This window comes from Sciurus carolinensis, chromosome 14 (genome assembly GCF_902686445.1).
Source record: "Sciurus carolinensis chromosome 14, mSciCar1.2, whole genome shotgun sequence".
Lineage (NCBI taxonomy): Eukaryota > Metazoa > Chordata > Mammalia > Rodentia > Sciuridae > Sciurus > Sciurus carolinensis.
This window is the reverse complement of record NC_062226.1, coordinates 10,606,874-10,620,608: the sequence shown is the minus strand read 5'-3', so window position 1 is coordinate 10,620,608 and position 13,735 is coordinate 10,606,874. Positions and strand designations below refer to the sequence as shown.

Here is a 13,735-nt window from a genome sequence, read left to right as displayed (position 1 = left end):
TCAAGACCTACTTTAAAGATACAGTAATTAAGATAATGTGGTACTGGTATAATGGAAAAGACAAAGTCCAGAGATAGACAAGACACCCAAATGCACAAACCCCTGATTCATAAGAAAGATGCCATGAAAATGAATGAGGAAAGGATGATCTTTTCAAAAAATGGTGCTGAGTCAATTGGACAATCACACAGGAAACAAAGGAATTAATGTCACCCACAACTTAATCATACATAAAATGGATCATATCACAGAAATTTAAAATGTAAAATTCTATAGAGGAAAACAAGGAGAAGTATATTCATGTCCTTAGGTTAATATTTCTTGAATTTCTTAGAACATATTTAAAATTTTTTTTAAAAGTTTGATAAATTAGACTTATTAAAGAACTTCTGGGGCTGGGGTTGTGGCTCAGTGGTAGAGCACTTGCCTAGCATGTGTGAGGCACTGGGTTCGACTCTTAGCAACACATATAAATAAACGCATAAAATAAAGGTCTATCAACATCTAAAAACTTAAAAAAAAAAAAAGAATATATATATTTTTTCAGTACTGTGGATTGAACCCAGGGCACTCTACCACTAAGCTACATCCCCGTTCTTTATTTTTTTATTTGGAGACAGGATCTCACTAAATTTCCCAGACTAGTCTTGAATTTGCAATCCTCCAGCCCAAGCTGCCCAAGTATCTGTGATCACAGGTTTATACTACCAAGCCCAACTAAGAATACTATTTAAAAAAATTAAAATCCAGAAATGGCTCTTTCTTTTCCAGTTTTAGGGGCTTTCTGCACTTTCAGCAGCATTGCAGATATGGCCAAGTCTAAGAACCACACAAAATATAACGAATTCCAAGATGGCATCAATAAGCCCTGATCGTAAAGATATTTTTTAAGGAGGCAGAACGTAAGTTTCTCTTTTTTTTTAATATATTTTTTTTATTTGTAGATGGACACAATACCTTTATTTTATTTATTTATTCTTAATGCGGTACTGAGGATCGAACCCAGTGCCTTACATGTATGTGCCAGGTACATGAGCCCCACTGAGCCCCAGAATCTAAGTTTCTAAGGACCAGGCCCAGATCTAGGCTGCCAAAGATGTCCAGGCTCCCATAATGGTGGCAAAACAGCTTTCTATCTGCCAACATAAGGAAAGAAATATTTACATGGTCCCTGGGCTGCTCTATACAGGGCTACTGACCTCCCTTGCTATTTTGCATAAATAAGTGAAAAGGGGAAAAAATGTTTTTAAAAGAATTTTTTAATCCAAATATGAATGAAAAGAAATTTAGCATAATTTTAAATTCTGGGTAGATTGTAAGAAAAAAGTTCATTCTCCTTCAAATGGGAAGAAATTGTTATTTTAGCACCCTATCTGGTGTAGAGGAATTAAATACTTATATTTAATTATTCATAATAACATTCAACTTGTAGAGTCAACCTAAGGATAAATGACTGGAGATTTGGTTCTAGTCATTGATCAAAATGAAAATGACCTCATTAAAAAAAAAAAAAAAAAAAAAAAGTATACAAGGGCACAGAGGCACACAACTATAATACCAGCAAATCCAGAGGCTAAGGCAGGAGGATTGCAAGTTCAAAACCAGCCTCAGCAACTCAGTAAGATCCTGTCTCAAAACAAAAAATAAAAAAGACTGGAAAGGTAGCTCAGTGGTAAAGCACCCTGGGTTCATTCTCCAGTACCAAAAAGAAAGAAAGAAAGAAAGATAGGTATAGCTTTTACTATAAAGAATAGACAAGAGTGAGCTAGGGTAATATCTCCCCCTTACAAATTGTGGAGTCAAGAGACACTGTTGAAAGTTAATACAACAATAAAAAAAAAAAATTAAATATAAATTAGAGAATGAACATTCTAAGAATTAAAGTAATACAAACGTATATAAAAGCCTAGAAAGGGGCTAAGGATGTAGTTCAGTGGTAGAGCACTTACATACATGCAAGGCCTTGAATTCTGCCCAAAAAAAAAAAAAAAAAAAACACAGCAGCAGCAGCTGTGAGACAGTTGCTCTGGAGGCTGAGGCAGGAGGATCTCAAGTTCAAAGTCAGCCTCAGCAAAAGCAAGGCACTAAGCAACTTAGTGAGACCCATCTCTAAATAAAATACAAAAAAAAAAAAAAAAGGGCTGGGGATGAGTTTCAGTGGTCAAGTACCCCTGAGTTCAACCCCAGGTACCAAAAAAAAAAAAAACTGGACCAAAAAAAAAAGAAATACTACAAAGGTACTCATTTTTTAGTTCAGGGACTCAACGGATACTGTCCACAATTAACACAGAAATTTATCTAGGGTTATGAGTGAACCACCAAAAGAACTAAAACTAGCACCAGTTAACAGTATCTCCAAATGATGGGACTCAAAGGTGGGTAGAGGATTGTTGCTCTTCATCACGGACTCTTAAGAGTTGATTTGTTAATATGTTTATAACTTTAATTAAAATAATTTTTAAAGTATGCCAGACTCTTTTGATGAAACTATAAACCAACAAACACTCCCATGTATGGGAATATGAACTGGCATAATCCCTACCAAATGGAATTTGATGAGCTCTAGCAAAATTACATATAAACTTACCCTTTTATCCCAACAATCCCACTTCTAGGAATTCATCTCAATAATATAATGGTAAAATGCAAAAAACACATACATAAGACTATTCATTACCACACCATCTATGAGACTAGAAGCAACCTAAACATCCATCAGTAGGAGGCTGTTTAAGTCATGATCCATCCATCTAAAAGAGTACTATGCTGTCCTACAAAGAAATAATGATGATCTCTACATATTACAGGATTAATTTTAAAAAATGAGAAAAGTCAAGGGGGGAAAAGCACACAAGAATGCTACCATTTATCTGAAGGCCTAAAAAGAAGAGGTGTGAATATACCTATATATTTCCTTTTTGCTTGGTTTGGTTTTCAGTGGAAGGACAAACGAAAATCTAAAAATAAACTGCTTACCTATGGAGGAGGGAAAGGATAGAGTGAGAGGCTGGGCTAAAAGTTAGACTTACAAATATACTTGTAGATTTGGTTTTGAAACAATATAAATATGTTACGTAATTATAAAATGAATCTACTTTGAAAGAACAATCCCAAAAGATTTTATATATATGTAAATCCATATGTAAATCCATATATATATATATATATATATATATAACTTTAATTAAATGGATATATATATATATCCATATGACTCTGGAACAACTGGTCATACCAAAAGGCAAAGGAGCTATTAGAAACTACTGGAATTCAGGCTAGGGCTGCAGTTCAGTGGTAGCACACTTATCTACCATGTGTCAAGGCCCTGAGTTCAATTCCCAGCACCAAAAAAATAAACTAACAAATAAGAAACTACTGGGATCCTAAAGTCTTCCGAAGTTCACTTCAAAAAGTTCTCACTAAACAAAGAGAACAAATTAATCATCAATGAAGATCAAAAAACAGCATATACAATTAAATATATGCTTTTAAAGTGATCTTCTCTCCCAAAAAAGATCAATTAGTCACCTTTGAAAATTACTAGAAAACTAAAAACTAATAAAGGAAATCAAGCATTCACTCTGCCTTTACTAGATGAACTGTACTTCAGGGTAATCAAATGTTTGATATGCAAGTTTTCCTTTATACAAGTATTCCAGTTAATATGAAAAAGAGATGATAGAAACAAAATATTACCATTTTACTATCCCTAATAAATTAATAGATCCAAAAAAGAGATAACCACACATAATGCACCTCCTGACAGAAGTACCTATTACCACTTTTCAGTATTTTTGCAAAGAAAATGCACTTAAATCTGATCAAGTCACTTAATCTAATTACTAATTTATAGGAACTAAAAGGGATAGAACACACTAAATAAACCATGATGATGTAATGGAAATTATATATGACCAATAATCCATTTCTTTAAAACACAAACTATAGGGTTGGGATTGTGGCTCAGTGATAGAGTGCTTGCCTAGCACGTGTGAGACATTGGGTTCTATTCTGGGTACCACATAGAAAAATATATTATGCCCATCTACAACTAAAAATATTTTTTTAAAAAACAGATTGCGAGGAGGGAAAAGGATTTATGATATACATATCAACCAACTGCAATGTATGACCTAATTGATTCGAACAAATTTTATTTTTAAAAATTATAAAACTAAAAAACTTTAAACACTGATTAGCTGTTTGATAATAAGAAGGAATTTGTTAATTTCTTAGATATGATAATGTTTTTTATTGTTTTATTTAAAGGAATTTTTTTTAGAGATACATATGGAAATATGTAAGAATGAGATATGCCATCTGGGATTTGCTTCAAAATAATCCAGGATTGGAGAGCAGAGAAGGAAGTTACAATCAATTACCTATAAATGTAACTAGATAAGTCATAAATTAATAAGGGTTGAAACTAGGTGATGGGTATTTGGAGGCTCAGTATCCTATTTTTTTTATAGATGTTTAAATTTTTCCAAAACAAAATGGTTTAAAAATAGTAATTCTAAGCATTACAGAAAAAGAAAGAAAAATTATGTTAAAAAGGTCAAAGAGTGGTACCAACTAAACAGATAAATAAATTGCTGTAAATCTTTTATAAAACTGAAAAAATTTTCCAATGTACGTAAGAGGGAGAATTAAAAGTTTTTAAATGTTATAATTCTAATTATTTGCATGCTTATCCTCTCTTAGTAGACTATGATTTCCTTTCTCCCCAACCAATAAGAGGAATAGTATTTTTCACATATCAGGATCTCAATCCTTCAAATAAATTCAGTAAAATATACTACACATCATCCTAATGTTCTCACTAAAAGGAAGGAGTTTATGCTTAAAAATAAAAAGGGAAGAAATAAAACTACAGCACTATAAAAACAAACAGGAATGCACTCGTGGGGTGGGGGGGAAGGGAAAAAAAATAACAGAATGAATCAAACAACATTAAAAAAAAAAAAAAGAAATGCACTCGTGCCAGGTGTGTAAGGTAGTACATGGCTGAAACCCCAACATGGGGGGAGGTCCAGGCAGGAGGATCATCAGTTCAAGGACAGCTTCAACAATTTAATGAGGCCCTGTCTCAAAATAAAAAATAAAAAGGGCTGGCATGTAGTTCAATGGTAGAGCATTTCTGGATTCAATCACTAGTCAAAAAAAATAAAACAAAACAAAAAAAACTTTCTTTTGACTTTTTCTTTTTTAAAAAACATCAGGTTTTAAGAAAACTGCATGCTTCTTCATCCTTTGCAAGCAATATTCATGATAGCTGCCATTTACCAGTCACAACTCTGCTGAGGATTAGACACAAGATCTCTCTTAATCCTCACAACCACCTTATAAGTAAATTAATTTATTTCCTTTTATAATTTTTTTTTTTAAAATGAGGCTCAAATTGAGAACTCAAAGGGGAATTACATGTAGTTCTCAAGACTCAAAACTTCCAAAACCCACATCCCCATTCCTAGCTCCTCTCAAGCCCTGGAGTACAAGAACTGACTGCTTGGAATCAAACAGCATCTTCTCTAGATTCATTTCCTTCCTTCCATTTATTCATACAGCCTGGGCAAGATCAATGCAACATCCCTGAAACCTTTCCTGTGGCTAAAGTGACTTCAAAAGTTGTTTTGTCTTGTTTTGTCTCACTCACTCTCTTTCTAAATCTACTATGAACAGACTTCCCCTCAGCAACTTGATCCAGCCCACCTTAGTCTTACTTATCTAACAAAACACATTCACTATGGAGCCATTAAAGAGTTCTTCCTTTCTCATTGTATACCAAAACGCCTCCTTCCAGTTCTAACTTTTCACTTGTCCTCAGAAAAGCAAACACACTGCATAACCAGTCCTCACTTTACATATACCCCATTTATAATATAACTTTGCTAAGTTTGGGAGGTCATCTTTGATTCTTCTCTTGCCTCTTACATGTAATTTGTAACCAAGTTTTGTCAATTTTACCTAAAATCTCTCTCAAATCCATCCCTTTTCTTTTCTTTCTACTGCTAATACCTTACTTTGAGCCTTGATCTTCCATAGTACACATCTGATATGTATCATATAAAACAATGCCTTACTATACTAATACAGACATTAGAAAACATAATTTTTTCCCTTTTTTTTTTTTTTTTTGTGAGTCTGGAGATTGAATTAGGACTTCACACATGCTAGGCAAGCATTCTACCACTGAGCTACATCCCCAGTCGCTAAAAGCAAAATTTTAAAAGTTTATACAAAAATAAATGTAAGCTCTAAAATATTTTTCTAATGTTCTAATGGATCATCTTGCACAAGCCAGGGATCACTATTCCAAACTACTGCTACCCATGTAATCTACCTAAAAACCCAAATCTGATTGTATTACTTCCCTAACTCAACTATTCAACAGCATCATGTCCCAATGGCACAAACCCACAATCTGTATCCACATATACTATAATATTTCAACTGTATCTTATCTACCTATGACTTTTGCAGGGTTCCCTCTTCCTGGAATATCCTTACTCTTAAGAGCTGCTGATTTGTATTTAACAGAATCTCTAAGTGCAAAGTACATTTCTAAATGCCATAACCAGGGCTGAGGTTCTGGCTTAGTGGTAGAGCTCTTGCCTAGCACACATGAGGCACTGGGTTCAATCCACAGCACCACATAAAAATAAACAAAAATAAAGGTTAAAAAAAAAAAAAAAAAAGAATGCTTTAAAAATTAAAAAAAAATAAATAAATGCCATAGCCAATTTACAAATGAGCTCTTAGAGTATCAACTATCTTTTCAAGAGGAAAATAAATATTTTGAACATACTTTTTGTTACTTCCTTCATCTGGTTTCTTCTCAAGTCCTAAATAGTCACGTGTCCCTGGAGATGTGTTCTCACAAATGTGCCCTTAAGGCAGTTTTACTGTGTGAGTATCACAGAGTTTACCTACACAAACTAAGACTCCCACACCACTGTTCAGTTTTACCTTCCCAGTTTCAATCTTCCTATCTACCTTACAACCCTCTCCAAGTTGACTGCAGCAGCTAACAGAATGATGGAGTAGTACCAATACATTTCCAGAGAAGTCAGAAAAATTCAAGTGGCTGATTCTGGGCACTAATATTGTAGAGTCCAGTCTCCAAGGAGAATTTTATTCCTCCATTCCAGGTCTTCCTGCAGATTCCTGTGGGGATTGGAATGCTGGGAAGAGGGCAAATGGCAATAGAGGGAGAAGGACTGAAGTGGAAATCACATTTCCACTCCTAGTCTCACCACAAAGCAGATATCGGTCATCTGTCCTACAGGACAGGTGTTGCAAGAAATACCAAGTCTGCCCTGCACTTTGATAATGGGAGCCATGCAAAAAAAGCACTGGAGCATGTTATGAAGTCAAGGCTGGGTTGGGCATGGCGTGACATGCCAGTAATCCCAACAGCTCGGGAGGCTGAGAGACAGGAAGACCACAAGTTCAAAGCCAGTCTCAGCAACGTAGCAAGACCCAATCACAAAATAAAAAAGGGTTAGGGATGTGGCTCAGTGGTAAAGCATCCCTTGGTCCAATCCTCACTACCAAAAAAGAAAAAAGAAAAAGGAAAAAAAAAAAAAAAAAAAGAAATCGAGTTTGCTTCTCTGTACTTGAAAATAATTAGATGGGTTTGCAACCACTTTCAAGCCATATAACTTCTACTGTTCTTCTTTGGGACTCCCTCCCTCCTCTCTCCAAGTTTCCCTTTTCCTTCAGTTTGAGTCCCAACATCTTCTAAGAAGCCTGATTAACTGTCTACTCTAGTTTTATGTTTTCTACACCATCTATTCAAGCCAAAGCAAGGCCACAATGAAATACAACTTTACACAGAGTAGTGCAGCTGCTTTGGAAAACAATTTTAACAATTCCTCAAGATCTTAAACCATGTAACTACATGATCCTGCAATTCCACTCTTAGGTATATAAGCAAGAGAAGTGAAAACATGTGTCTACACAAAATGTTCAGAGCAGCATTATTCACAACAGTGAAAAACAGGAAACAACCCAAACGCCTACAACTGATGAATGGATGAGTACAATGTGGTACATCCAAACAATGGCATATTAATCAGCAATGAAAAGTCAAGAAACACTCATATATGCTACAACATAGATAAGCCTTAAAACAATTATGCTAAGTGAAAGCAGCTAGACACACAAAGGGTTATATGATTCCATTTATATGAAATGCCCAGAACAGGCAAATCTACAGCAACTGAAACTAGATTAGTAATTGACTAGGTTTGGGAGTAATTGACTAGGTTTGTGACCGCTAACAGGTATGGGAGGTTTCTTTCTGGGGTGATTAAAATGCTCTGGAATTGATAGTGGTGGTCAATCACACTTTGTGAATATACTAAAAGCCATTTACTTTAAAAGAGTAAAAATTGTAGTATGTGAATTACATCATAAGATGGTGTTCAGATTACCATGACGTACAAGGCCCTGCTTTCTCTGACCTCGCCTCAAGTTTCTGCCATCATTCACTACTCAAACCCACTGGTTTACTGTCAGTTCTGAAACATGTCCAGGGTTCTCTCACCTCGAAGCCTTTGTGTATGCGCTACCCTCTGCATCAAATAAAAAGTCTTGTCCAAACAGATGCAGTTGTGCATGCCTGTAATCCCAGCAGCTCAGGAGGCTGAGGCAGGGGGATTGCAAAGCAAAGTACTAAGCAACTCAGTGAGACCCTGTCTCTAAATAAAATACCAAATAGGGCTGGGGATGTGGCTCATTGCCCCTGAGTTCAATCCCTAGTACCCAAAAAGTCTTGTCCAATCTCTTGATATGACTAATGTCTCTTCATCCTTTAAGTTTCAGTTCAAATGCCATATCTACAGTGAAGCCATTCTTCACCACTCTTTCTAAAGTAGGACAGCCACTTCCATTATTTTCTCTTAGCATCTTGTTTCATTTATAACATACTCACATAGCTTTATGTGAATGCACTCAGTTTATCTGTCAGGTCTACCACACTGTAAGCATCATGAGAGAAGGAATCCATCAGTATAGATCACCATTACAATCTTATCTAACATAATTCCTGGCATTTGAGTACATAGTAAAATGTAACATTCTTATTTTCCTAATATGCCAAATCCTCATATGTACTGCTCCCTCCATTGATACCACCACTGTCACCTTCACCACCTCTACTCTCTGACACCACCTTCACCCATCTCTTCCCTTAGAAACCTTCCTTTCTTGACCACCCTCCTGCAGGGTACAGTCCTTTCCTTCATCACCTGTTCATCATGGCTGCAGTGCCCCCATAGCAATTACCTTCTTATAATTGGGCTTTTTAGTAGGGAAGAGGTCTGGACGTTTTTGTTTTGCATTTATGTCTACTACTTTAGAAACCTTTAAAGTAAAGTCTTTTCTCTTTTGTGACCCTAGAACTTAACACACTGCTAGGCACAGTAATGCTACTAATTACAATAACAATGGCTAACACTTATTAAGTGTTTAATATGTGCTTGACACTCTTCTTCTATAGAAGGGGAGTGAATGAATAAATGGACAAATTTCTTGGACTCTAACCACAAAGAAATCACAGTCCAAAAGGGACAGAAGACAGGCAGGTATACAGGTTAATGCAGAATAAACACTACAAGGCCAAATCAGTTGCCCTGTTTTGTCCCTAAGCCTTCAAATCTTATCAAGTATGCATGTCTCTGAGACCATAAATGTCAGGTCTCTTCAGACTCACTTAAAAACTTCCTTCGATTACTTACAACCCACTTCCTGTACTTGCTGCCTGAAAGCAATTTCTAGGATGTCACCACAAGCAATATTAAACTGCCACAGTTTCCTGCTGTGTGTCTACATTATCAGTTAAATTGCTTCATATTAACCACATTCCAGTCCACCGAGATCACTCAAATACTAAATAAGATTTAAACATACCTGTCAAAGACTGTCAGTTGCCACTGTTCCTTTGATCCCTCTAGAGAAATGTCTGCTGTGGCTTAAGGTTTAAGTTTAGGGTGCTACCTCTATACTGATGACCCTGCATTTCTTCTGTCAATTAGACATTTGGTTTGAGGCAAGACAATAGTCCTTCATTAAAATAAACATAAACTACACATACACTCTAGTAAAAGGAATGTTTGGCCTAGACCGGGGCAATATGGTTTAAAATTATGAAATATAACAATTCTTCTTCCTCAAAGGTTCAAATAGCAAATTGTTCTTTTAACTCCAAGTGCATTCAAATCAGTGAACTCAGAGTATTGGTAAAGATCTGCATTAAGAGCCAAGGCTGCTTCTCTGTACTTGAAAACAAGATGGGTTTTTCTCCACTTTCAAGCTATATAACATCTATTCTTGGGATTCCCTCCTTCCTTCTCCAAGTCTCCCCTTTCCTTCAGTTTAAGTCCCAATCTCTTCTGAGGAGCCTATCAACTTTGGTTTTGTTTTCTACACAATTCATTTGGTTATGCATTTCTTAAACACTTAAATGTATTTCATAAGCTCTTCCTAAACAACCAGGTTTCAGTCACTGAGTTTGACACAGGGAACTCAGATAACAGTTTCTGCTCTCAAGCAGTTTGTGTCTAGCTTAGAAGAGAAACAAGGAACTAGATTTGGCACTATGACAGTGTTAAATACAAGAAATCAGAAAGGCAGGTAAGGGGCATACAGCCTAGGACTGGGGTAGAGATACAGATGGGTGGTAAGACAATGGGGAACTGGCATCAAGGCAGGTTTCCTAGGGATGACATCTGATCTTAAGCGTTATAGACGTCCTTTCTCTCATTTGAAAAATGTGGTTAATAAACAGCACCACTGGACAGTTGTGGGGATTTGATGAAATGGTTCATGTTAAGCTTACCATGGGGTCTGACATAGATCTTGTGCTCAATCGGTTTTAGCTCAAGTCTGATCAAGCACTAAAACTTACTCACATGCTTTAATCACTGACCATATAACAGATACCAGCTGCACAATTATACAAAGTATTGTTAATTAACTTTTATTTAAAAAGGGCAACAATGTTAAGTCCTACTCTGCACACTAACAGTCTAATTCCTTGATCATTGAAATTTTCTTCTCCATTGCCTCAAACATACCTTTCTCTGACATTTCTGGCATAAAATATGCCATATGTTCTTAATCTTTTGATAAGAAGGTGTATAAGAAAACTAACAATTACCAAGTTGTTAATGTGGGCCTGGCATTTGGGTTGATACTGCATTTACTATTCATTATGATCCTGCCACCTAGACAAAGTTGACTCCCTTTTGCTTTCAGAGAAACACAGGGTTTTAGGGGTACTCTTTGCAGTTTCATAGTTAGCATGAAAAAGCTACAAGCTGAACCCAGATCTGGGTCCACACTGTCCTTGTAATGCCACAGGGCATTAGAGGTAAACAAGAGAAAACACAGGCAGTCATTGTGTTCTATTGCTTAGGGGGCCTCAGAGTGTTCTATCTGTCCCCTTCCCATCATCCTATACAAGGGAGTCTACGCACTTAGCTTCCCCTACAGGTGAACACCTAGAGCTAAAGTCTGTTCTACCCTGCCAGGATGGAATGACATATAGTAGTCAAAGTCCTATTTTTTCCAACTAGGGCAGTACTTAAGTAGATGGTTTCCTCACCATTTGTCCATCCCTATTCCTGGCTGCAGGCGGAAGTTGCATAATCAACAGTCACTATAAATCACAACTACTTTTCATAACTTCTGTTTTCATATTCTCTTTCAGTCTTACCACAAGTTAACGTTTCCCAAGCCTAAGATTTTACCACAGGGCAGGCTAGCTTTAAGATCAATAAAGCTATTCTTCATACTAATTTCACGCTTAATACAATTTCATGCTTTAGTAAACTCTCTTGCCCAAGTGCTCAGATATTACATGATGGGTTCTGCAAAACACACAAAACATACTTGAAAAAATGTATTTGTCAACATGCTGCTGTTGAGAGCAAGAGAAAGCTAGTCATCTGAACTCCTGCTTGTTGGATTTTAATGCTAGTTTCTGACACACACTGCCTCATGTCAGGCAAGTTTCTGAACTTTTCTGTAACAAGAAAGGTAAGCATCCTCATGCATACTCTGAGACTCTAAGGTGGCTCTTGAAGTGTTTTAAGTGCTATTGAAATCCAAGTTTACAATTCTTACTTGGAAACAGGAACTAAACTTGGAGTGTCTTCTTAATCCTAGTACTTCAAAAACTAGTTTTTGGGTTTTTTTTTTTTTTTTTTTTTTAACCTCCCCATTCTCTCAAGCTCTTGTTCAGAGCATGAGTCTAATTTTTTTCCTCATTTCCACAAAAATAAATAAAACAGTGTGCTCATCTAATGATTCCATGTCATCATTTAAAAAAAAAAAAAAAAAAAAACTTTTCTAATTTCATTTAGCAAATGTCCCAGGGCTGCTGCAGCATATATTAAACATTTTGTAAATGAAAAGCCTGACCACTCAGGGGACTGCAAAGCTGGGCAAGGGTCACACTGCATGGGCATTACCTGGACATGAGATGCAACGTTTGAATAATTATTAGATTTTGCCCTTGAGGCCCTTTCCTTCCAAACGTCCCAACTACAGTTCTCAAAACGCTAAATAAACACATTCCACAGACTTTCCTATAAGAGGGTTTAAAATGTCCTGTGAAAACTGTTTTACAGAAAAGCATATGCTGTCAACTTTGTTTTTAAATGCCCTTAAACAATTCTATTAGTCACAGAGTAGAAGTGAACATTTGTTAGTGATTAGAGATAAAGCATCTCATATTCTGGGGCTGAGGAAGGGAGAGGCCAGAAAAGAACTTGGCTGGGAGGGGAGATAGAGTCCAAAGCAACACACCCAAATTGGACCAAATAAAAGTTGCACTTTCCAAAGTCAACTTCTATATCTAGAAGAACGGCAACAATGTTTCAGTGGGTTCTGAAGTTAGATGTATCAACAATTTCCCGAGAAAACTAAGCCCCCACTGGGGACTCCAGGTGAATGAATGAGTGAGGGAATGTCAGATTGGATTACAGAGCCTTTCCAACTATTATCAAGATCAGGTGCTCAGTTACAACACAGAGGTAGGTATCTTTCTTCATAGCCTTTGGCCCCTGCTGTGTGGAGACTTTTAGAGATAAGAGGGTGAAATAGGAGAGAAGAGCCTCCCCCACCCCACGCCATCCAGACCTTCAATCCACTAGGGGCCCCTCCCTTAAGAACCTCACACGACTTCTGTGGGGGCCCAAAGGCCTCAGGCAGGCAGGCTGCAACCTCTCCCGGACCTGCCAACTCTCGGGGGCGCCCCAAACACACCCATTTGGGGACTTGCTTCCGGAGATTTTCCACTCGCCCTCCTAACACTTGCCTGACCATTTTCAGGGGTCCTGTGTAAATCCGCAGGGGGCCACCTCGTAATCTCAGTTGTTCCCGCCCTCAGGTGAGGGACACCTGACCACCCGCGCCCCTCCACCCCGCGCGCACCCCGCCCCCGCGCATCGCCATGGCAACCGACCCCCTCCCCGCGTGACGCCTGCACGCGGGGCGCCCCTAGGGTCCCGGCAACAAGTCCCCCGCGCGGCCCAAGGCCTGCAGCCCTTGCCCGGCCTCGCCGCCCCGCGCCCGGCCCGGCTCCGCCCGGCCGCACTCACTTGATCCTGGAGCCCATGGTCCCCGGGCCTCCTCATGGGCCCGCGGGCCCCGCTCGGCGCTGCGCTGCGCTGCCCGCCCGCCCGCGGCCGACCGGCCTCCCTCTGGCGCTCTCCCCGCCCCTTCC

At 38.0% G+C, this 13,735-nt stretch overlaps 1 protein-coding gene across 8 annotated transcripts in view; it reads right to left on the bottom strand.

The window, feature by feature from the left end:
* The window catches only part of Dennd1a (DENN domain containing 1A), a 515,895-nt gene extending 502,160 nt beyond the window's left edge, over nt 1–13,735 (bottom strand). For 7 of the 8 annotated variants that reach the window (XM_047525191.1, XM_047525194.1, XM_047525192.1 and 4 more), the window contains exon 1: nt 13,611–13,735. In XM_047525191.1, coding sequence (XP_047381147.1) covers nt 13,611–13,627 — 17 coding nt within the window. In that variant the 5' untranslated portion in view covers nt 13,628–13,735. The remainder of the gene's footprint in view (nt 1–13,610) is intronic. The other variant, XM_047525193.1, reaches the window with a different exon arrangement.